The 25,636-nt window shown below is 40.1% G+C and overlaps 3 protein-coding genes across 4 annotated transcripts; 1 reads left to right on the top strand and 2 right to left on the bottom strand.

Moving 5' to 3' along the window:
- The first annotated feature begins 58 nt into the window (after positions 1-58).
- rnf115a (ring finger protein 115a) lies at positions 59-11,685 on the top strand. Its single transcript, XM_058414816.1, has 9 exons — positions 59-214; positions 1,204-1,262; positions 1,476-1,530; positions 3,800-4,071; positions 7,263-7,331; positions 7,497-7,569; positions 7,662-7,755; positions 7,952-8,067; positions 10,532-11,685. The coding sequence occupies exons 1-9, from the start codon at positions 137-139 to the stop codon at positions 10,649-10,651; spliced, it is 936 nt and encodes a 311-aa protein (XP_058270799.1). The 5' UTR covers positions 59-136; the 3' UTR covers positions 10,652-11,685.
- Positions 11,686-12,047: 362 nt separating this feature from the next.
- On the bottom strand, positions 12,048-17,716 carry gba1 (glucosylceramidase beta 1). Of its 2 annotated transcripts, none has more exons than XM_058414601.1 (11): positions 17,560-17,716; positions 17,395-17,486; positions 16,922-17,116; positions 16,402-16,548; positions 16,025-16,158; positions 15,750-15,922; positions 15,123-15,360; positions 14,734-14,958; positions 14,203-14,366; positions 13,905-14,021; positions 12,048-12,689 (listed from the first exon to the last, which is right to left on the bottom strand). In XM_058414601.1, the coding sequence occupies exons 1-11, from the start codon at positions 17,574-17,576 to the stop codon at positions 12,584-12,586; spliced, it is 1,608 nt and encodes a 535-aa protein (XP_058270584.1). In that variant the 5' UTR covers positions 17,577-17,716; the 3' UTR covers positions 12,048-12,583. The 2 variants fall into 2 exon arrangements, with proteins under 2 accessions (XP_058270584.1, XP_058270626.1); XM_058414643.1 differs by having other exon boundaries at positions 16,922-17,113.
- Positions 17,717-18,848: 1,132 nt separating this feature from the next.
- Positions 18,849-23,164, bottom strand: dap3 (death associated protein 3). The gene is made up of 13 exons (XM_058414687.1): positions 23,006-23,164; positions 22,489-22,530; positions 22,136-22,258; positions 21,932-22,033; positions 21,724-21,832; positions 21,015-21,107; positions 20,677-20,807; positions 20,129-20,209; positions 19,853-20,020; positions 19,688-19,747; positions 19,462-19,551; positions 19,140-19,257; positions 18,849-19,050 (listed from the first exon to the last, which is right to left on the bottom strand). The coding sequence occupies exons 1-13, from the start codon at positions 23,006-23,008 to the stop codon at positions 18,965-18,967; spliced, it is 1,206 nt and encodes a 401-aa protein (XP_058270670.1). The 5' UTR covers positions 23,009-23,164; the 3' UTR covers positions 18,849-18,964.
- Between the last annotated feature and the right edge of the window lie 2,472 nt (positions 23,165-25,636).

Below are 25,636 nucleotides of genomic sequence, written 5' to 3'. Positions count from 1 at the left end.
GTTCTTCGCAGGATTACACACGATCAAAGGCTGCTCGCCAATCCTCACACAAGAGGCGGGACTTTCCTGAATACGGGTAGGAAACGTATATCGACTGAAGGAGCGACGTCAGTGTTTGTGTGCGTTTGTCGGAAAGATGGCGGAGGCTGCGGCAGTTCCTCCGCATCGGTTTTTCTGTCACTGTTGTAAAGGCGAAGTGAGACCAAAACTCCCGGTAAGACTGGATTTCAGGTCCATCTTTCGCCGCGCTCTGCGTTCAAAAGTGTGTCCGACTTCGACAGACGGTGTGACAGCGGATTCAGTCGGTTTTTAAGGCTCGCTAAGGTGGCTAGCTCGCCTGCTATCAGCTAACTCTACAGCTAGCTGTTATGGTTGCAAGCTAACTTTGCTAGCCTGTCCGGGTTCCTAGGTTGTTATCGGGGGCCTGAAGACTTACACACTGAAACACACACACACACAGAGTACTGGGGCTATATATATAGAGATAAATAGATATATTTTATTTTTTTGCTGTTGGATTAACTTCATGTCTTCGTCTGTTCTTATTTTTGTACTGCCCTGACACAGGCAGCTGTCTGTAGAAGGTCAGACCCACATCAACAGCTAGCCTGTGTTTCCATTTTGGTTTGTTTTCTGCAACGTCTCTGACTGTCAGGGTTTATTTAGTGTATTTTTAGTGTACATATAGTGCACGCTAATCTCTGATAGAATTGAATTGAAAAAGCTAGGCTTAACGTTATTGAAGTAACTTTAGCCAATAGTTAAAGCGAAAGTAAAACGTCGTGTTTTTTGGGGGTTTTTTTTACATTTTTTATTTCACTTCTAAGTTTGTTTTTATGTAAGACTCGCTGTTAGTTTGTCACTGAAATGAAAAGCAGTTGATTTCTTAATAAGGTCACTGTGTGTGTGTGTGTGTGTGTGCGCGCGTTAGGGCTTGTTCACACTTCTAATGAAATGAGTCTTATATATTATGACTCATGACTCGGTTATCATTTTAGGCTCAAATTGGGAATCCTTACATCATCTTCTGAAATGATTTCCTTGCCAAAGATCAGTAATGTTACAGAAATGCACCTTTTTGTATCCCACTCAAACCTGCCAATGTGTGAACTCTCAGGAATGGGGAAGTAAATTCATGCCAGAGTCTCACATGATTTACTTTTAACTTTTAACGCAAGATACTGATAGATCTGCTGTCTTTAGGAATACATCTGCCCCAGATGTGACTCTGGATTCATTGAGGAAGTGACGGAAGACTCCAGGTGAGTGAAAAGTTTGTTTATTTTTTTTAAAAAAATTTTCAAAAACTACTTCATTATTATCTTTTATTCACGATAACATAATACAGAAAGTAAGACTCCAGCCCTGGTTGACGTCAGGCTGTACATGACATTCAATACTCGTGCTGGAAAAGTTCATATGTATAAAATAGTAACACAAGATCATTAATAACTTTGTGATTATGTTCCTTTTAGTCTTTTGGACAGTAGTACGAATGGCCTCGATGACACAGCTTCACAGTTTGCAGAGGTAAGTTGATGTCTTCATGGAAAGGGGTAGTTTGCGTTTGCTTTGTTGTTGTTTTTTTTATTAGAGTGAGTGACAGCACATTTATTAAAAGAGGGCGGGGCTGAACATGTACACTATATCGATAAAAGTTTTGGGACACCCCTCCAAATCATTGGATTCAGGGGTTGGGCTTGACCCCTTAGTTCCAGTGAAAGGAACTCTTAATGTTTCAGCATACCAAAAGATTTTGTTCAATTTCATGCTCCCAGCTTTGTGGGGACCGTTTGGGGATGACCCCTTCCTGTTCCAACGTGACTGTACACCAGTGCACAAAGCAAGGTTCATAAAGACATGGACAAGTGAGTCCTGACCTCAACCTGATAGAACACCTTTGGGATGAATTAGAGCAGAGACTGTGAGCCAGGCCAACATCAGCACCTGACCTCACAAATGCGCTTCTAAAGGAATGGTCAAAAATTCCCATGAACACACTCCTAAATCTTGTGGAAAGCCTTCCCAGTAGAGTTGAAGCTGTTATAGCTGCAAAGGGCGGGCCAACTCCATATTACATTCATGTGCATGTAAAGGCAGACGTCCCAGTTTTGACATGGCTGGCAGTCTCCGCTCTAATTCATCTAAAGGTGTTCTCTCGGCTTGAGGTCTGGACTCCACACGAAACTCGCTTATCCATGTCTTTATGAACCTTGCTTTGTGCACTGGTGTACAGTCATGTTGGAACAGGAAGGGGCCATCCCCAAACGGTTCCCACAAAGTTGGGAGCATGAAATTGTCTAGAATGTCTTGGTATGGTGAAGCATTAAGAGTTCTTTTCACTGGAACTAAAGGGCCAAGCCCAACCCCTGAAAAATAACACCTGAATTCAATGATTTGGAGGGGTGTCCCAAAACTTTTTGGTAATATAGTGTATCTGGGTCAGTTAAATGTAAATAGAAAGCCTTTATAGATGCAAAAGATTTGTCAAGATCAGGTCTGTAGCAGTTAAGTAGGTAAAATTCAACAACACTTGGAAAGAAGTTATTACTCCTCGAGGGGAAAAAAATCTGGTCGCCAACAAAGTTCCATTAGAACTTCGTCATGACCTCACTATCAAACGATGAAGCAGGTTGTCCATTGTTAAAGGCTTTGGCTTGATTTGTTATTTATATTTTTAGTACCCAGTGATTTCTTGTACTGCATTAGAAAAGATTAGAGAACATTGACTTACTAGTAGATAAATTCCTGCCTTAAGCACATTGATTTAACATCTAATCAATATGTAATGGACACTGTATGATGTTGCATATTAAACTGACTCCCGTGTGCTGGCTGGGTGATGGTGTTTTACCTTATTTTACATTTTACCTTATTATATATAGGGTAAAATATAAATTAGAACACAATTAACAAATGAAACTTGGCTCATTTGGGTATGCTCGGGTGCTTTTGCTTTTACACTGTAATGAGGTTTTAGCTGGCTTTCATTAGGCACAGGACTTTGATGCACTTACATTATATGGCCAAATGTTTGTGGACACCTGACCACCGTCTATCTTCCTGCCACAAAATTGGATGCATACTATTGGAAAGGATGTCTTTGCATGTTATCGCATCTTTCACTTGGGCTAAGAGGTCCAAACATGTTCCAGCATGACGGTGTCCTTGTGCACAAAGCCAGCTCTATGAAGACATGTTTTTCCAAGGTTAGAGTGGAAGAACTCGATTGACCTGCACAGAGCTCTGACCTCAACCCTGCTGGAACTGGAAAACTGACTGCACCCCAGTGTCTGACCTCACTAATGCTCATGTGGCCGAATGGACACAAACCCCACAGCTCCTAAATGTAGTGGAAAACCTTTCCAGAAGAGTTGAGGTTCTTATAGTAGCAGTTGAAGGCTAAATCTTGATTGGGATGTTCAACAAGTGGGTGCGAGGGTCAGGTGTCCACATATTTTTGGCCACATAGTGTATCTAGTGTATTACACACTTTTCTATGAAGGTTGTTCATCCAAAACATTTCCTGGCTTTGAAAGTGCTAAAATGTATTATTTAAAGCCTGCATTTTGAAAGTGTGTGCTTAAACACCTTTCCAGAAGGAATATACTAATTCCCACTTCATCCATTTTACTAGTAGTGAAGTCTTCCATCTGTCTGTACTTTTAGCAGGGGAATGAATGTTGTTTTTGTCATCCTCTTTGTCATCATCATTACAGTTTCATATAGCACCATGCTCACACTACAATACATATTTTAAATAATAAGACATCTCCTTTTGCTGGTCTCCCTGGTGTAGCTCTGGCAGCTTCTGTTTGTGGAGCGGCCGTTCACAGTGGACTTGGACAGCCCCGATTCAGAGCCACGGGTTCCAGGGGGTCCAGGAGGACTTGGTTTGGGAGGAGGGCCGTTTGGTGGCTCCGTCCCTGGGGGGCTCAGCGGGAACCTCGGTGGCCCGTTAGGAGGAGGAGGAGATCACTGGGGCCCCAGCCGCCCCCCTCGCTTGCACACTCAGAGGAGATACAGATCCAGAGGAAGCAGTCGGCCGGATCGCTCCCCTGCTGTAGAGGGGTAAGTCCCACCTTGATGGGCTCCACCCATTTACTAGTTGCACTCTAATATTTCCTTTTTAAGTTAACCCTTAAAAAGGAAACCTCATTGGCATACTGCTTTTGTTTACCTCTTTTCTCAGTTGTCTTGAACACGCCCTAGTAAAGGTTTCAGGAGTACACTGACATGACAAGATTTTGTAATGGGATGGGCCTGTTTTTCCTTCCTCTGCCTTTATCTTAGTCACCTGCTTACCTTTTCTGTTCGATTGTGGTTTCACTTTCTCCTGCCTAGTGAAATATCTCTGCAACTTATCTCTCAACATTGTAGTTAGTCTGCTTATTGGTCTTTAAATTTAAGAGATGTTTACTGGGGTCTCGAAAAGGGGAGCGATGCTAACATGGAGGAATGTGACAAAGTTTGATTCCAGAAACAGACGAAATACAAATGTGCACAACCAATTTCTATAGTAACATACAATAATGTATTAGGTACTTCAGAGTGTTATAAACATGTGACATTAGTTAGTTGATGTTTCACTGTAATCATTTCAGGGGTACGTTTCTTAGAAATGTAGGATATATGAAACTATAACATATATAGTTATGTCAAATACATGGTGTCATGAAGGAAAAGCCAATATAAAGTGTCTGAGTAAGGTGTTAGGCCACAGAGCAATGCCAGAACAGTTTCACTGAGCCTGCGGAAGTGTACTGGAGGAATGAACACACTTCTTCCAAAATATGTTCTCTTAACTGGTTGTGCTAGTAGAGAGCAGTGCTTAACAAATTATTCCAAAAAAGGTGCAGAATTCACCAGGGTTAAAGGCCATGTTTTATTTTGCTTTATCTTTTTTGTCTACACACACAACAATCATAATGATGAAGATGATGAGGATAATAATAGAAAATTGCTATAAAAAACCTTATAAAGCCAGATGTTTTTATTGTTTTTAACGCAAATCGTGAGAATACTAATAAAATAAGCATTACTAATTACTTTTCACTTTTGGGAGTGGCTGTTTTACTTTTATTTTTCTTGGCGAGTGAGTTAGAGGAAAGAAAGCCTGTGTGTTTCAGTGCTTGCAGAACTGCACACTTGTTTCCAGATACTCGTTTTGTGTGTGTGTGCGCGCAGTTCATGGGACTTTGTGCTTTTTTTTAATGAGCAAACTCAAAAGGCTGTGTGCTCGTGTTGGCTTTCCTCACACTCTCTATTAAAGATGCTCTTTTAAAACAACAAAACATGCACTTAAGATGTCATAAGAGCATAAGATGATGCTTTTTTGTTTAGGCTAAACATGATGCATTATATGTCCAAAAGTATGTGGACACCATATGTGTTTCTTCATATAAACAGTTAACACGTCTTTTGTATGCTGGAGCTTTACTATTTCCCTTCACTGCAACTAAATTGGCTTGACCATGTTCCCGCATGGCAATGCCCTTCTGTATATAGCGAGGTTAAGTTTGGTGTAGAAAAACTCTGTCCTACAGAGTCCTGATCTCAACCCCACTGAACACCTGTGGAATAAACTGGAAGCCTGACTACACCCCAGCCCTCCTCACCTGACCTCACTTCCTGACATCAGTAATGCTCCTGTGGCTGACTGAGCACAAATCCCCACAGTCACGCTCTAAAACCTAGTGGAAAGTCTTCTCAGAAAAGTGAAGGTTATTATAACAGCAAAGTAAAGGACTAATTTTGGAACCGGATGTTCAACAAGCACATATGAGGAAATAAACATGATGGTAATAACCCATCCTGTTAAAATGTCCAATTAGGTCTTGCGTGAGTTTTTACATTCATACCGTGTTAAATTCAGTTAATCGTCACTGCACACAGACCTACATCAAACCATTCAGTGAATTCTCATGTACCTCTCATCAGGACAGAAGTGTTTCATCCAGTTCGAACAACTTTGTTTTCATTATGCAGTGATTCTGTTGTAAGAGACAAGTGAACCCAAACCATACCAGCCAGCAACATGCCCCCATAGCAGAATAGAGACACCATTTTTTCCCCATTTAAATTGTCATTTATATATACACTAATCAGGTATAACATTATGAGCACTGAGAGCTGAAGTGAATAACGCTGATTATCTCCTCATCATTGCACCGTTAGTAGGTGGGATATATTAGACAGCAAGTGAATATTTTATCCTCAAAGTTGATGTGTTAGAAGCAGGAAAAATGGACAAGTGTAAAGATTTGAGGGAATTTGACAAGGGCCAAATTGTGATGGCTAGACGACTGGATCAGAGCATCTCCGAAACTGCAGCTCTTGTGGGATGTTCCTGGTCTGCAGTGGTCAGTATCTATAAAAAGTATGGAAACATGGAGTCCCCACATTGCAACTTATAGGACTTAAAGGATCTGCTGCTAACATCTTGGTGCCAGATACCACAGAACACCTTCAGGGATCTAGTGGAGTCCATGCCTCGACCAGTCAAGGCTGTTTTGGCAGCAAATGGGGAACCAACACAATATTAGGCAGGTGGTCATAATGTTATGCCTGATTGGGGTGTGTGTGTGTGTGTGTGTGTGTGTGTGAGAGAGAGAGAGAGAGAGAGAGATTTGGATGTAACTTTGGGACCATTATTTTGTTGAAACCCCTCCATTTTTGGCCATCAATATTAATTTTTGGGCAGAGGAAACCAAATTCTGGGCTAAAATACTTATAATTGAGGTGTCTGTTATGAATATTGAATCTGGTCCAGTACTGATTATCTGTTTCCATATGCTCATGTTCTTGCTTGCTGTTTCAGGGTCAGTATGCTCATGTGTCTTATTTCTGCCACATGAAAATTTTTATTGCTGTGAATGTACTTGATGGTATCTTGAGTATTTTCTATGGATTTATATGGATATGGACTTTTTCAATATTTGTACAAACATTTTATACACTCATATTTCCAGTAATTTTAGAGGTGAACATGCGCTATTAACACAGGCTATCCTGGATCTTTTGATTGTATGTTTTGGAGTTCATTTCTGGCTCTAAAAGTAGGTTTTTATGATGTGAAAATTTCCTTCAGACTGCAACCAACAGTGACTTTTTTTTTTTTTTTTTTGCATGTTTATTTTATTGGTAATATGCATAGAAGAAAAACATGGTGTGTCTTCTCAGTTGAAATAGTTATCAGGAAAGGAAACCCTACAAAACGTGTTCGTAAACCTCATATTGTTATTTGTTCTTTTGTCTTTTAGAATAGTACAACAGTTTCTTGCTGGCCTTTTTGCCAATTCAGGTGCTCCAGGCTCCCCACCACTGTCATGGTAAATGCAAAAATCATTTCTAGCCTAATCAATGTTATTGTCATCAAATCATGTCATCAGCCTTGTGTAATTTATTGTTTTTAGTTGACCATTTTAAGTGATCTTTAATGTTCAGGATTTTTTTCAAAGGAAGTGTATGCTATGTGTATGTGTGTGTTGTAATAGGACAGGCATGCTGCACTCAAACCCTGGTGACTATGCCTGGGGTCAGGGTGGTCTGGATGCAGTCATTACACAGGTACTTACAAATAAGGCAGTATGAGGTTAGAAACTAATTAAAGTGTACATGTGTTTTGAATAATAACTAATCTCTCTCTTTCATATATACAGTTACTGGGTCAGTTTGAGAACACAGGTCCCCCTCCTGCAGAGAAAGAGAAAATTTCCTCCCTCCCCACGGTCATTGTTTCTCAGGAACAGGCTGGTCAGTCTCTCCCTTTTATTTTATTTTTATTTATTTATTTTTTTCCCCTGAGACATAGCCTTCTGTTTTTTTAACACAAAAACCTAACTAGTCTTGCTTTTTTTTGGTGGACTTTTGGCAAATCAGAACACTTACTATGGACAGGCCACCATGCAACTCCAAATGAATTCATTTCCTTCCTCTCTTCCTCACACAGACAGCAGTTTGGAGTGTCCAGTGTGTAAGGAGGACTACACAGTCGGAGAGCCAGTCAGGCAGCTGCCCTGTAATCACTTCTTCCACAGTGACTGCATTGTGCCCTGGCTAGAACTGGTGAGACTGGGTCAGGATGGGGAATCAGCGTGGCCTTATCACTAAATCGCCTTTTAAATCGGTTAAAAATATCGTCACGTATATTTAAAAATGACCATCTTTATAATGTAGACTACAAGTCCAGAGGTTTAGATACACTTACTTAATATTTATTTACTATTTTACATTAATAAGGGATACATGAGTGCTGCTAAACACATACACCAACAAGAGTGTTAAAAGATTTAAAACTATTTTAGATTTTCAGTAACTGCCTGATGCTCCAGTTATTGACATGTGCATGCACACAAGTAATTGACACCCAGTTGTATAACTTCTGCCATGCTGGAATATCTGGAATAATCTGCTGAAACCTCATTTTGAAAACGAAGACCTTTTTCTAGGTCTTTTTGGAAACTTTTTTATTTTTAATTGAGGTACAAAAATTCCACAAAAAATGTAGTAAAAGACACTGTCTGAAACAGTATCTATTGTTTTTATTAGATGATCACCTAAACGAAGCTTAGGAAATGTAAAAAAATAATAATAAATTAAAAGATTAAATTTAAAAAAATAATTGTTAGTAATAATGTATAAACTTTAAAGGATTGACCTTGTATACCTTCTTGTTTATTTGGCTCTCAGGTACATTTAAATGACAATGGAAAATAAGCTGGAAGCCTGTAATAATGTGATCGGTAGTTATGAGGAGGAGTATAGAGAGAAAAGATAAAAGACTACATGAATATACACTATATTGCCAAAAGTATTCGCTCACCCATCCAAATAATCAGAATCAGGTGTTCCAATCACTTCCATGGCCACAGGTGTATAAAATCAAGCACCTAGGCATGCAGACTGTTTTTACAAACATTTGTGAAAGAATGGGTCTCTCTCAGGAGCTCAGTGAATTCCAGCGTGGAACTGTGATAGGATGCCACCTGTGCAACAAATCCAGTCGTGAAATTTCCTGGCTCCTAAATATTCCACAGTCAACTGTCAGCTGTATTATAAGAACGTGGAAGTGTTTGGGAACGACAGCAACTCAGCCACGAAGTGGTAGGCCACGTAAACTGACGGAGCGGGGTCAGCGGATGCTGAGGCGCATAGTGCGAAGAGGTCGCTAACTTTCTGCAGAGTCAATCACTACAGACCTCCAAACTTCATGTGGCCTTCAGATTAGCTCAAGAACAGTGCGCAGAGAGCTTCATGGAATGGGTTTCCATGGCTGAGCAGCTGCATCCAAGCCATACATCACCAAGTGCAATGCAAAGTGTCGGATGCAGTGGTGTAAAGCACGCCGCCACTGGACTCTAGAGCAGTGGAGACGCGTTCTCTGGAGTGAAGAATCGCGCTTCTCCATCTGGCAATCTGATGGACGAGTCTGGGTTTGGTGGTTGCCAGGAGAACGGTACTTGTCTGACTGCATTGTGCCAAGTGTAAAGTTTGGTGGAGGGGGGATTATGGTGTGGGGTTGTTTTTCAGGAGCTGGGCTTGGCCCCTTAGTTCCAGTGAAAGGAACTCTGAATGCTTCAGCATACCAAGACATTTTGGACAATTCCATGCTCCCAACTTTGTGGGAACAGTTTGGAGCTGGCCCCTTCCTCTTCCAACATGACTGTGCACCAGTGCACAAAGCAAGGTCCATAAAGACATGGATGACAGAGTCTGGTGTGGAGGAACTTGACTGGCCTGCACAGAGTCCTGACCTCAACCCGATAGAACACCTTTGGGATGAATTAGAGCGGAGACTGAGAGCCAGGCCTTCTCGTCCAACATCAGTGTGTGACCTCACAAATGTGCTTCTGGAAGAATGGTCAAAAATTCCCATAAACACACTCCTAAACCTTGTGGACAGCCTTCCCAGAAGAGTTGAAGCTGTTATAGCTGCAAAGGGTGGACCAACGTCATATTGAACCCTATGGATTAGGAATGGGATGTCACTTAAGTTCATATGCGAGTCAAGGCATGTGAGCGAATACTTTTGGCAATATAGTGTATATTGCATCATAGGATCATCATTTTTATAGAGATGTTATTTAAAACCATTGCTGAAGGACTACATTTTTACAGTCATGTAAATGGCAGTAAAACTGGTCACAAAAACGATTGTGAATAATTAATAATTAATGTGCAAACCAGTCTCGGGGCAATGCACAATGCTTACAAACCATTCCAAACCAGGTATATATATATTTTTTTATACCCAGCTCATTTGTCATGATTGAAGATAGCCACTCAGTTTAACAACATGGTAAATAAATGTGATGTATTGTTGTTTGAGGTCTGTACTACCACAATGGAAAGCACATGGATTATTAACTACATTGCTTTTGTTATTATGGTACGATGTAATTTATGCTTGAAAAATTAAGCTGCCTAATTTTAAAGGGCCAGCAGGTCATTTGATGACAACACAATCTGTGACTTTTTTTGTGGAATCCATATTTCTGGAAGCCTTACACTTATTTCTGTCTTTCTACAGCATGACACATGTCCGGTATGCAGGAAGAGTTTGAGTGGAGGGGACAGTGGCAATCAGCCACCCTCAGAGCCCTCCTCCGTAAACACCGAGCCCCGCACACAGGAGAGATGGTCCTACTGAGGGAGACACCCACATGCTTCATTTCATCTCTGCTCTATTTCTGTCTAACTTTCACAATGCACTCAACGCGTGAGGATTTGCCACTATTTGGCAATCCCTGTCTTAACGCCAGCCTCTCTCTCTCTCCCCATTTTTGATCTTACCACTCTCATATGGTTTACTATGGCTTGTTTACGGTTTTACTTTTTATCCCTCATGCTTCCTCTGTTGTGGCCTGTCTCTAGTCTCCTTTCTGTCTCTGCATTGACACTTTTTCATTAATTTAGAGGCGTTTGCATTTGACTGCACCTCTTGTCCTGGTGTCTGCTTTCCAGGCTACTGACTCTGAAGACACGCACATGCTCACCACCATCACTACATGAGCCATCCCCTCTTCTAGAATGTGCAGTGTTATGCACTTCCCATGAAGCTCAGCTGCACATGCTATACAGAGCCAGCCCCTATTCAGTGTAATAGCTATGGGGTTCACTGTGTCCCCAGGCCCATTCTACTGATTGGTTGCCCTTGACCTCATTTTTGCTCACTGTTTAGCACACCTGTTCACTGGGTCACCGTGTCCTGTCTCGGTAGTTGCTACCAGTTTCGGAGCGCTCCTTTTCCTCTTCCTCTTGCCATCTGTGCACTTGTCCCAGGTGTATATATCTCAGACGCACACAGTGTCCGTCTCATCCCCCTAACACCCCCCCCCTTCATTGGCATCACTCCTTTTCTTTTTTTGTAAATAATTTTAGTTCGAATTCTCATTCAAAGAAAAAAAAAAACCAGAAGGAAAGGAATACTGCATATAAAATGGTGAATCCCTAAATATTAAAATATATATTATATAAATGATGTGTTGTCAATTATGTATTCATAATAAAACTGAATAAAAATCAGTTAACTGTTGATCTTGCTAAGACAGGTTTACAGAAATTTTTACATGAATCACATGTACAAGAGCCAAGGATACCATCTGATTTCATTCTTTTGTTTCTTTGAAATGCTTTGTAGGTTGGTTTATCTACAGCATCCAGGTAAAATGATGATAAACCTGTTCAGTGTCTTTTTTTTTTCTTTTTCTTTTTTTTTCATAACTCATTTGGTGCATTTTAATATCCATTTAATAATCCGTTTGGTGCATAAATAACTCATTTTCCACTTTTGCATCCTAAAAAAATGCCATTGGTTATACACAAGGGCATGGGTGCTTGCTTTCGATCCAGAAGCAATAGCGATTAGCTGTGTTAACAACATTAATGAAATTCATGTAATGAAAGTCAGACGTGGATCATAAAGGTTACTGTTGTTTGTATTTGAACTGTAGCCTCTTACATTCCTCTGACCGAGCTGTCTGTCATTTGCGTATGCATTTTTAAACACATCACAAGCCTCCTCCTAAAAAAACAAAAACGCTGTCTTCTCAAGCTCATAGCAGCCTTTATTGTAAAGACCTCATGGAAACTGTTTCCATCCAATTATGTACACATTGCTTCAAACTGTCTACCCAATTATCACATTAAAAGCAGGTCAAGCACATGTTGAAGTTTCAAGTCACTGTAAATGCAGCTTCTCAAGTGTTAATGGCAAGTGATGCATATTAAAGATTCCACAGCTCAATATTTTTTTCCACACTTGAACATAACACTTCTTTTAATTGAAATGAGTCTATCAGTGTGTTAAAGCGCCAGAAACATTTTCAAAACGGGCTGAATCAATCGCTGCCAACTGTCCCAAGATCTGTCCCACTCAGTCTACTGATAGTGGACTGGATTGCTGACCATAGCCCACATGCAATTTAGGCTTCCTGTTATTTAGATTAGAACTCAAATGATTATGATTATTTGCATCACCTCTGAATTATCCAGAGGCCCACTACTGTGTTTACGTTTTGCATGAGTGTGTCAAGAGACGCAAGTAAATTGTAATTTAAGGCTGTATCCGAATTCCTTTTAATTAGGATGTGGCCCACAGTAGTGTGAGGATGGAGTGAGGAGGAGCGCTTGTAGGCAGAAAGCCCACGCTCTGGTCCCAGACTTCAAACTGCACCTCAGCATCAGACCTGCAGGTTCACACACGTTTACAATGTTAATTAATTACAGTTAACACACAAAGAAAAAATATAAAAGTCTATTTAATATAAAAACAAATTAATTATGTGATATGCTTCATGCCTTATTTTTGTTAAACATATTTAGCACAGGGATTATCCAGGCAGTTTTCACCAGAGAGAGAGAGAGACAGATGTGGTAAAAAAAAAAAAAAAATGATGTGTTGTTATAATGCCTGAAGATATTCAAGTCAAAAGGGGTGAGTACCTTAATATTTAATCCATCTCCTATTTGCAGTTACGCATACACACACACACCATTACAAGGATCCCCATCATGATTAAATTGCCATAAGATTTATATTACTAATATGTTCATTTTACAATGATTAAAAATAGCTGTCCTGATGGATAGGTCTTAATGGTAAAAGGAAAACTCAACCCTAAATGACACTAATATTTCTCATTATTTATAATTGACTTTTGTGGATTAAATGTCTTGTTGCTGTTTGCATTACCCACAATGCAGTCTGACCACCTGTGGACAGCGGTGCCAGTGAGAATTAGAACTACTTCTTTGTTTAAAAAGAACCAGAGCGATGTGGCAGTGCTTTACTCCTGTAATCTGTCCAGCTCTTTCAAATCTTCATGTGTACACTGATGAGTAAGAAAAAGAGCTCTCGCTTATTTGTTTATAGGAGCTAACAGTCGAAACCTAACCATTATCTCTTGAGTTTCAAATTCATTCCTCTTTTAAATGTCATTGCAACTGTGCTTGAAAATTCCCCTGTGACATTAGTGTGGAAGACATGCCCTGAACGGCAGTGGAACACCTGTGGGGTGTTCCCGGTCTGCAGTGGTCTATTAAATCTATTAAAAGTGGTTTAAGGAAGGAACAATGATGAACCAATGACAGGGTCATAGGTGGCCAAGGCTCACTGATGAACATGAGGAGAGAAGGCTGGCCCGTGTGATCCAATCCAACAGACAAGCTACTGTTGCTCAGATTGCTGAAGAAGTTAATGCTGGTTCTGATAGAAAGGTGTCAGAATACACAGTGCATGATGGGTCGGGGCTCTTTTGGCAGCAAAAGGGGGACCAACACAATATTAGACAGGTGGTCATAATGTTGTGCTTGATCAGTAAATTCTAGACAGCTACTATGCTTGGATTTAGATGCAAAGTGTCAGTGCTGTTTTCACACCTTCTTCCATTTGTCTTTCTCACCTGTTTAAAATGATCAGCACTACTGACCCATCAGGTCTGATGAAGGCAGAAGTTTCCAGTGTGGTGCGTTCAGAAACAGACACACCTATTCTCTGAGACCCCTCCCACAGGAACTTGCTGTAAGCATTGAAATAAAGTCCGCATTAAAATCTTTAAACATGCCTGGGTGGTTATAACTATGGCTACAAACACTGATGCTTGTGAAATCAAATCATCTGAACTTTACACAGAATTGTCAAAGCAGCTGAACTTTACACAGCTCCTACAGAATGCATGTGACTGTATAAAGCACTCTCACCTGAAGTGGGCCATGCTGTAGAAAGTCGGCTGCTTGTAGAAGATGTCCTTGTTCTGATCCACAATAATAGGGCTGTCCACAAAATTCTTGACCCAGTTTGGACCACCACTCATATCTAATGCTAAGTTCCAGTCTGTCCATCCGATCACATAGTTATTTAGGTCCTGTAGACGAGGGTGAAGGGGGGAAAGGAAAGGAAACACTGCTGAATCACAGTTTACTTTATAGTTTAAGGTGTCTGTTTAAGAAAAACAATATGAATTTTAAGTGTCATGAAAAAATTTATTTCACTGGAAGCACAAAGCTACGAGAATGTTTAGAATGCTACCTCAGGGTATTAATAAAAAATAAGACAACAGAAGAAGAGATAAATGGAGGAACAGCCTTAGTGTTTATGCAGTGCTTGAAAGATATCCACTTCAATACACTGTCTCCTGGAGTTAAAGGATTATAGCAATTAGACTTTGGCAGAAATGGCCATTAAAGCCTAAGTAAACTTGGAACACCATGGAACTAATGAATCTAGGATACCTCAATAATGTCACGTGCGTAATCTTCAGCTCTTTCCCAGCTGCCCAGCCGCACACCATGGTCCAGTGTGCTCCAACCAGGACACGCTTCTGTGCCCAAAATGAAGTACTCTGGGTAGAGGTCATGTGTGGTCGCCAGGGTGATTTTGGCAGGGATGATGCGATCGAAGTACCAGTGAACGCCAATGCCATGGACATATCTGGCAGCATGAATGTCACTCAGAACCTACAGCAGGACAGAGTCACCGAAAGCTGACATTTTGTATTTTTATCCCTGTGATCCTCCTCCATGTTTCAATGTGTGCCATGCTCATTAACTCCTAACACTTACAGAAGTCTCTGCTAATCTAAAACGTGCGATATCCCACCCTTCTTTCTTTCTTTGCTTACCACTTTGGCCCAGTGAGGAAGCAGCAATCTGTTGTCATCCAGGATCATAAGGCGGGTTTTGGCATATGGGGATGAATGAAGAGCAGGGCCGAGGTCCATAGCAATCCAATCACGCTGGAGCTCAGGAGTGAAACCCAAAGCCTGGAAGCTGTAATTGGTCATTTCTCCTGCAGTGGGTTCGTTTCCTGTGGTCAACCCCCAGAATGAGAGATTGTGCTTCTCATACTCTTCCAGAAATCTGAGAGAGGAATATCATGTATGAAGATAAAGAACAGAGAAGAGATAGCACTTATTATTATAGATTTTTAATACTAGTATTATTATAATACTAGTATTATAGTACTAGTGGTAATAATAATAGCAGTAATAGTAGCATATTATATTGCAATTTAGTCAGCGTACTAGTCAGTCTTTTGTGTCCAAAACCACTGTTCACTATTTAGGTCAAGTGCCATATTCCAACCCAGTGCATACTGAGTATTCTGCAGCCTCAAGGTCACTAGATATTGCAGTGGGTCCAGAATATGCTCCACTCTCCTACTGGACATGAATACTAAAAAGGTGGATAGTAATAATAATCCTGTCTTTCAGGCTGTCTTTGGACAAGTAATAATACAGTTCATGTACCTGATATAGTATTGAGCCCAGGTTTTATACTCTTTGCCCCCAGGCTTTCCTTTAAGGGAACCCTTCCCTATGAGTGCACCGTTGGTCTTCAACCAAGCCGGGGAGCTCCAGGCAGAAGCAAACAGTGACAGCGGCCGAGCAGACAGGGCTTGTGCCCGCTGCAGCAGAGGAATCTGGGAAAGACTGTATATTAATTACTACATTATTAAGAAGCACAATGTCAACATGATTAGAGATGCATTCGCAAATCTGTGATCCTGTATCTGCCTATATACCTTCATGTGTGTGTCTTCTTCAGCCAGGCTGAAGTTTAGCAAGCTGTAGTCTTCAGGCAAGTCGGCATATGTATACAGACGAGTCGAAAAATCACAACTGGCCATCGGTACTCGGACCAAGGTGTACTCTATACCTATAAACATAAGAGAAAAGTGATTCTTTCATGTGCTGTCTGTCCCTATGAAAATTCATTTGTTTCATCTTTTACTTGTAAAACACTCTGAGGATATTATACTCAAAAAAAAAAAAAAGATTCTTAGTAAAATGAACAGAGTCTTGATTGTAGTAACAGGATTCTGAGGTCTATATTTATCTCCAGTTTCTTCCCTAAAACTTCTGTCTCTCCCTGTTAGTACCATCTCTCTCCCTCTCTCACCCTCTGGGGAGAAATACTGTCTGAGCAGCTGGTCCTGGACTCCAGTCGACAGAGAAATAATGTTCATGGCAGCCGCATCTGTCATGGCTCCTCCAAAGCCTTTAACATGCTGGTACTTTTCTGTGGGGACCAGGGTGATCCTGAAAGCTGAGAGAGACAAGCAGGCAAGAGGGAAACTGGGTCAGTGCTGGGAATAGTGGCTATAGATTTATTCTTAGCAAGTCTAATGATGCCCTAATAAATGTGTAATGCTACAGTCCAGAATCTTTCTTCAGCACAATTATAGTAAAGAATTCTTCACTCTCGATAACTTAACTTAATACGTGGATCTAAAAACAGTTCCTTGGTCACTTACAAGCTGATGTGTGACTTTAATAAACTGTTGTTTTCACCACAGTCTGGTTGAAACACTCTCGCCTATTCATTTTTATCAAGTCTAAAAGAATTGTGTGACTTAGACGTGTTAGACTGGTGAAAACAGGATGATCCACTGCTTACTAACAGCTACATTATCCCATACCTGCTCCAGTGCTGTTCTTCTGCACTTGACCCTCTTCCCTCTGAAGTCTCCTACCTGCCCTGCTGCTCAGGAACGACAGGAAGTGGCCCACAGCAGGCAAGCTGACACGACCGACAGAGTCGCAGTATGTAGCGTTACACTCACACACTACTGAGCTCTGGCCAAAGGACCTTGCCTTGCACTCATCACTTCCTGCTGTGACAAATTCAGTGCACAAGTACACAAAACACACACACACACGTTTACCTAACTTTAACCTCAAAAGGAAAAATTGTAGCTTTCATAATCCTTTTAAGGAAAAACTTCAAGGATGTTGTTGTTGTTAGTATGTTCAATGTCCACGTGGGGACCAACCAAATGTCCCCCAAAAGGGTCTGATGTGGGGATACACACCATATTTACTGATGATCAAAAAAGCAATTCAATTAAGATTACACTCAATATTATACTGTTTCTACAGTGCATGACCAAACCTCTGATGTGTGTGATTGTTCCTGTTAGAAGGACGATCAGAACAAACAGATCTGTTCCCCTCATACTGTCTCTGCCACAGTGGGTCACCTGGCTGAAAAAGAAAACACCAGTTCACATTCCCCAATTATAAACGATCAGATAAAACATAATTCATCAGCGTTTACCTGTAAATAGTCCTCATTGCTTACAGCTACATTAGCTGTCCAGAAAAGTCATCTGCAGTCATGTGTCTAACGTGCAATCATCAGCAACATCTTGTAAATAAGTGCCACTTCCTGATTGTTTCAGCTGTCGGTGGTCACATGGCAGATGTCACGTGGCAGATGTTGTTTCATCACTGTTGTCCTCTAGATGTCGCACGTATCAACTTATAAAAACATGTTAACGAGTTCACTGCCTTTCAAGAGCAGGGTGCACTGAGTGAATTTCTCTTTTTTATTACAGTGTGTTGAGAGGATGAAGTTAAAAATCCTGCTCTGCATGTCTAGTCCTGTAGCTTTAAAGCATGCTGTCCTACATGTGTCTAATGAGGGCTAGTGACAAATGAGAGGTGTCACTGCATGTGAATTATAGTCTCCTAGATTCACCCTCTCGCCTTTCAGCACGAAGGACTAAATAAATAAAGGTTTAGGAAAAGTTGTGAGATGGACTCTAACATGCAATTATAGATTATAAAAGGAGGAACTGAGCATGAACTATAATTTATTTTAATAGAGCAACCCACATCCTAATGATGCAAGCTCCTCAATAACCCTTTTTAGAAATTCTGAATGTTTTTTTTTTTTTTCCTGCACTTATTTTTTTTTCCATAAACAGAATGTTGCAAATCTAGAAACGTCTCTGACTTTTTCCAAGCAGGGTAAAATAAATTTCACAGACTCTCATCAAAACAGAATTATTTTTTAAATGACCAGAATCCACTCATTTAAATGTGCGCAATAATATTTTGGCTATTCACTGGAGCCATCGTTTTTTATGTTTTTTGTTATTTATTTATTTTTTATTCCTGAACCTTCTATCAACAAGACACATTAAGCCCAGGATGACATTGTTTATCTTATTTTTGAGTTACTGAGGTTTGGATTAAGCCCATTAAATTCAAATGACCTGACCACTATAAAACCTCAGTTATAAACATACTTAGATAATGATGGGTTGTGATTTCCAACACTGAAATATTTTTTAAAGAAAACATACACCCCTTTGAGAAATGATCTGGACACTTACATTCCTAATTTCCTTAAGAGGAAACCAGCTTTCAATGCTTTCTCTTAAATTATAATATTGATTTATAAAGATATTTACAGTTTTTTGTGTTTAAGACTATGGCTTATATATTCTGCTTTCAAATAACATACCTAATCTCTGAATGCTAACATGCTCTGTACAGTGGTAAACGTTGCTTGCTGAGTGTGAGAAGAAGGAGCCTAATGTGACAAGCCAATTTTTCCTCATAGGCTTTTTATTATTAAAGACATCAGTGGCATATGTGAACTGTATCATGGATCATTTTACACAGACAGAGGCCAGGAGAGAGAGGGAGAGGGTGTGAAAGGGAGGGAACATTTATTACAGGAAGGCACACAGTCTTTCCAAGATGGACGGATTTCTGTTGCTGAGAAAAACGAGTTCTTTCTTTCCCTCTTCTGTTTGACCTGAGGAAAAAAAAAAAACAGCAATTGTTTACTTTAATGGCTGTTCACATAAAACACGAGTGTGTGTTTGCTGCCCAACAGGTACTTACTGTGTGGATGCTGCAGCCAGTTACGGTCCATGTAGTAAAGATAACAGCTCTCAAACTCCTGATCGTTGTAGGTTGAAACTGGGACTGGCACGAATGGGTCCATCTTATCAAATCCCACCTAAAAGACAAGGTAAAATATTCTTCATTTGTCCTAGATGTATCTCATGTTACAACAATTTATACTATTTGTAATCGGAAGAAGTAGCCCGTAATCATACAATAACAGCAGGACCTGATGAGTGCAAAAGCATGAAAGTATTCTTGGATCCTCTTAAATTACTGATTATTAATTATTAAACAAGGATGGTCGTTTTACACACACCTCTCCCAGCAGCTCTGTTGGAAGGTAAGCAGAGCGAGGCGTGTACAGAGACCCTGTCTGAGACAGCGTTGTGAGAATGGCTCCTCCACTCTAGGAAAGAGGAAAATAGATAAACTGAGTGTGAAGACACAGATGATGTGTTTCTTGAGATGATATGATATATGTAATACTGCTATTTATAGTATAATCAGTATAGTGAAGAGTGGTATAGTTAGATAACATTTACCCAGTCATTCCTCAGCATTTTCCTCAGGTTGTGAATAAGTGTTAGCTCTTCTGCAGACACCTGAGACAGAGGTGTGATGGTGAGAATGAATGTTAGATATTCATGGCTTATTTGGTGACTGATAATTTGAAAGGCGGCAGCACACGAGTAGGGAATGTGCAGTACCTCACTCTTATCCTCCTTCTTCAGAGTCGTCCTACCCCAAAGAGCATTGACTCCATCTACAGCCACAGCCAGTCTGAACGCTCCATCTGTAGCGCTTCCAACCTGCAGTCTCAGCTCACGCAGTAACGCACCCACCACATCACTGCTGCTCTTCACACGAGTCACACCCTGAAAACCAATCAAATGAAAACGCAAACCATGACGCAGCATCTACATTTATGTAGTTTAGTAGGAAGAGTGGATGAAATGATGAGGAGCGAAACAAACAAACCTGACCTGATTAACCAGTTCAGCTAAAGGCTGTCCTTCCTCTGTGCTCTCTCTCTTTGTCCACACGTATCGCTTTGTCGTCTTTATCTGTTCACAACAGTTGAGGAGTTACTTAAATGCATGTATACCATAATCACACGTCTTAGAAGTCTCAAATCTGACTGGTCAGAAGGAGCGAGTTATTTTTGTACTACTAACACAGATCAGTCAGTAGTTTTGGCTGTAACATAAGTGAGAGGTTAACAATAATATTCTCATCGTATTACGTTATTGTTTCTGTAGCAACAGCTCATGCACAGGGACTCGCAGGGTGGATGCTACACATAATCGAAGAGTGATAAACAGATTTTAAAATGTGTTGCTTAGCAATTTGTAATTGAATAAGAGTGAGAGAGTGTGAGTGAAAGAGAGAGAGAGAGAGAGAGAGAGTGAGAGAAGGTGAGTGTGAAGGGGAAAGACTTACTAACGTTATGATTACTTAATATAAAGCTCAGTTTGAATGCATAATTAATTATTATCATTAAGTGCCCTTTAATTAACTAGTTATTAATTACCTTAGACAGAAAATTCTCATTAGTGATTTTAAAATTCTTCAGCCACTGGGAGGCCTGGATTGGCTGATCAAAACGACCCGGGCGAGACGATGAGGGAAGCAGCTCACTGCAGTTTTTAACCCATAAATGAGCTGTAGAGAGAAAAGAGAAAGAAAATTTAAGAAGTACATAAAGTTTTTGACATAACAATTATTCCCAACCAAGTTTAAGTGGTGAGAAGTATCAAGTCTAGCAATCTCCATGTAAGGATTGAGCTACTAATAAATAACAAAAAACTCTGTGTGTCTGTTCATGTCACCCTTCTTTTCATCAGATGACTGACTACATGAGTTCCTTACCATCTGGTATGTGCAGAACCAACCAGCCTTGAGTGGAGCAGAAATGCAGCGCGTGACACAGAGACATCGTCTTCCCACAGCCGGTCTCTCCATCTAATACACATTGTCAAGGAACACACTCACAGGGACTCACTCAGCATACAAAATGAGGTTTACACCGATCAGCCATAACACTATGACCACCTGCCTAATATTGCATTGGTCCCCCTTTTGCTGCCAAAACAGCTTTAACCTGTCGACACATGGACTCCACTAAATCCCTGAAGGTGTGCTGTGGTATCCAGCACCAAGATGTTAGCAACAGATCCTTCAAGTCCTGTAGGATGCAAATTACAAGACTTAAAGGATACTTCTGATAGATACTAGCCACTGCAGACCAGGAACACCCCACAAGAGCTGCAGTTTTGGAGATGCTCTGATCCAGTCACCTAGCCATCACCCTTGTCAAACTCGCTCAAATCCTTACGCTTGGCCATTTTTCCTGCTTCTAACACATCAACTCTGAGTACAAAATGTTCACTTCCTGCCTAATATATCCCACCCACTAACAGGTGCCATGATGAGGTGATAATCAGTGTTATTCACTTCACCTGTCAGGGTTCATAATGTTATTGCTAATTCTACATTATAGAAGCTTAGACAGAACTGATACCTAGACTTTATTTAAAAAGAAAAATTCTACTTAAAAATGGTGCATGTGAGAGGATACAGAGCAGATAGCGTACAGCTGGTTTGCTATAGTCAGCTCTTTTCAAATAAGAGATGAGCTCCAGTGTTGGCTGTCTCACCATAACACAAGCTTCATTAAACGTCTTTATCTGCAAACAGAGTAGACACAAATTATATTTTATCAACAGTCAAAATCCTCATCCAATCAACTTCGTCTCTGCTCAGACATGCACAAGAAAGCTGGTTACCTGCATCTGGAAGCGTGAGGGCAATCCGTGAGGAAAGAATTTGCGCACATGTGCAGGAGGAAGAGTGTAGTACTGACCGGCATGATGCCCTGTATGGCATGCCTGTGGAGCAGATAACGGCATAAAGAGCATGTCGCATGTTTAAACTGCATGTCAAGAGTATGTGTAGAGTATAACGGGTGGTTTTAGGCTGTCTGTACAAACCGGATCACTCTCTGAAGTCCTGAAAATGGAGATACGATGAGAGACGTCCGAATCTACAGCCACTGCAGTCTTATCCAGCTGCTGCCCATTACTACTAATGTGAAGTGGACGTGTCTGAGAGACCTAAAGACAACAACATAGAACAGTATAAGGGGAAGGAGAAGACAATGCAGATAAGTACATTCATGTCTAACATTTTTAAGTAAGCAGAATTGCATTGCATATTGTACACCATATTGTGCACATGACAATATACAACTGATGCTGATGATCACTGAGGCACATCTGAACCAAAACAATGTACTCAGTAAACTGAACAAGAAACAAAAGCAAGTTGAAAGCTTTTCACTTACAGTTAGACATAATCTGTGACAAAGTCTTGGGAGATTCAGGTTCTGTATGGAAACACATTCAAGTTTAGATCAATGCTTTTAACACATTCTGCTTTTATCACAGTTCTGAAATAACAGTAAATTACTCCAGCTAAACTTCTCATACCTAATGGTCTGTCATGGTTAAGGATGCTGAATGTAAGCTGCACAACAGGCATCATTACCATTATTTCTTCTTTAAGGTCAATTTAATTAGTCTGACACTTTTAATTATTTAATATGTCTGTTCATACAGCACTGAACGTATAGCTTACAAGTGATTTCTCTCTGCCACTATCTGCTATGTGTCTCTTTAAAAACAGATCCTCTCAGCGCTTTAACATTAAAACAGCTTGCTTTGTGCAAAATGTGAAATTAACCTTGACTGGCTACAGGCAAACCGGCTGCTAGCTAATGCATTAAAGCCAACGCATGTTAGCTTAGCAAACAAAAAATTATTTAAAAAAAAATAAAAAAGAATGTCGTTACAGCTGCTTACCATGTTTCGTAAAGAGATGCTCACCGCCCACAAAGATATTAAGTCATACAAGCCGAACTGTTAACAATAATAACAAGGGGGTAGAATTAAGCTACGTCCTGTCACATACACACGCTGATGGGCGCCGCCATTTTTGTTGTACGGGCGGGGAAGGGAGGGGGCTCGTGACGTCACGAATCACCGGGCAAGAGAGTAGTTTTGGAGAGCAACCTAAAATTCGGCTGCGCAATAAAATGAATCCTCTTAAAGTGTGTACTGGTCAAATCTGTCAAATATGTTGTTATCTCCTGTCTCAACTTATAAAGCTTGATGATAACAGATACAGACACAGGAAACGAATAGACTAGACTAGAAGAAGATGCAGAATAAGATAATCTCTCTCTCTCTCTCTCTCTCTCTCACACACACACACACACAGACACACACATACACACATTACATTTATAAGGCACAAGTCATGCCTACACGTTGCCAGTCGTGCATGAACACAAATACGCACACAAATCAGACTGAATCTTTTGATGAAATTTTGGTTCTATCTATCTATCTATCTATCTATCTATCTATCTATCTATCTATCTATCTATCTATCTATCTATCTATCTATCTACTTGTGGTTGTGTGCCTCATAATGTGACTGAACCAAGTAATGGTTTGTTGTTTTGGTCACTGTTTGGTCTTTTTCCATTTTACCTTTTAACCTGATTCTATTAGTAACATTTAAAAAGCATGTCTCTTGGCTAAATTTTGACATCCAGCCTACGAGCTACCAGTCTGTGATAATCACAGCAAGGTTTTTTACTGGTCTGTTATCTACATTCTTGTCCTTATTTTACTGTAAAGGTCCTGGTCAATTCTGACTGCAAACAACAAAGATGGAAGACTAATAAAAACACAAAAACAAGAGTTAATCAGGGTAGACAAGTTGCCTGCAAATAGCCGCAAGATACGTTTTTATGAAATTGTAGAAAATGAGAATAAAAGAGCATCTAGCATGAAAGCAGTAGAAATCAATTTTTCTATTTCTGAAAATAATAAACCTTAACAAGAGAAGCGTTGTCTATTGTTTTTTATGAAATTGTAGAAAATGAGAATAGAAGAGCATCTAGCATGAAAGCAGTACAAATCAATTTTTCTATTAATGAAAATAATAAACCATAACATGAGAAGCATTGTCTATTGTTTCTTTCCAATGAGCAAAAACTGATGACAGGTCAGGTGACAAGAAGGATTGTGTTGAGGATAAAATGCACTGAACAAGTATAAAAAACAATGATTGAGAAATTTAGCAGCAATGGCCTCTGTAGGTGTTTGCCACAAGTTTTACATGATTTATTTTTTTAGACAAATTTTTAACAGACACATACAAATATAATTTGTTATAATATGTATAATTTATAATTTCTATATATTGATGTTTCATTGTGTTTTTAGGGTTCAAAAAAGTGAATCAGGTATTGTTCCATATCTGTATTTGCATGCCAATACTTCTGAGTAGGCTTCATCAAAGGACATAGTATGGGGACACAGAAGATAAAGTAAGAACATACAGCACAGAGTGAGCACCCTTCTAAAGCCCTAAAAGAGAAAACTGGACATGGTACAGACTCAGAGACATGAAAACAAGGACCACAAGACTGCAAATGTGCCATTTGGGAATAAGCATATACACCGATCAGGCATAACATTATGAGCAGTGAGAGGTGAAGTGAATAACACTGATTATCTCCTCATCATGGCACCTGTTAGTAGGTGGGATATATTAGGCAGCAAGTGAACATTTTGTCCTCAAAGTTGATGTGTTAGAAGCAGGAAAAATGGGCAAGCGTAAGGATTTGAGAGAGTTTGACAAGGGCCAGATTGTGATGGCTAGACGACTGGATCAGAGCATCTCCAAAACTGCAGCTCTTGTGGGGTGTTCCCCGTCTGCAGTGGTCAGTATCTATCAAAAGTGGTCCAAGGAAGGAACAGTGGTGAACCAGTGACAGGGTCATGGGTGTCCAAGGCTCATTGATGCATGTGGGGAGTGAAGGCTGGCCCGTGTGATCCGATCCAACAGACCAGATACTGTTGTTCAAATTACTTGTTAATGCTGGTTCTGATAGAAAGGTGTCAGAATACACAGTGCATGATGGGTTAGGGCTGTTTTAGCAGCAAAAGGGGGAAAAACACAATATTAGGCAGGTGGTCATAATGATATGCTTGCTCAGTGTATATGAAGATCTACAGGATGAAAAAGCAAGAGATACAAAAAAGAAGAAAATTGTTTTGTTATTAGCCTTAAAAGGAATTTCTGGATTTTCACAAGCTAGCTGATGATAGTTATGGAGAATTTTACAGCTTATTTATAATGTTTGAAATTGTTCAGTTTTACACTTACACTAACTTGGATTCTTTAGCAATATTTTTGATTGGAACTTGGGTCATTTTGTTGGTTATTCAAGCTACTGAAGTCTTCTGAGTTTTCATAAGTACATGCAAACCATTTCTGACTACTATTACAAGAAATTATGATGCTAGTATATTAGTAATTATTATGATCAGTATAAGACTGATCATTAGTTTATGAAAAAATAGGCTCTGTGCAGATATGCAGTGATACACAATGAGGTTTATGGCTGTGTTGTGAGC

Source organism: Hemibagrus wyckioides, linkage group LG01 (genome assembly GCF_019097595.1).
Source record: "Hemibagrus wyckioides isolate EC202008001 linkage group LG01, SWU_Hwy_1.0, whole genome shotgun sequence".
Taxonomy (NCBI): domain Eukaryota; kingdom Metazoa; phylum Chordata; class Actinopteri; order Siluriformes; family Bagridae; genus Hemibagrus; species Hemibagrus wyckioides.
This window is presented reverse-complemented; position numbering and strand designations above follow the sequence as displayed.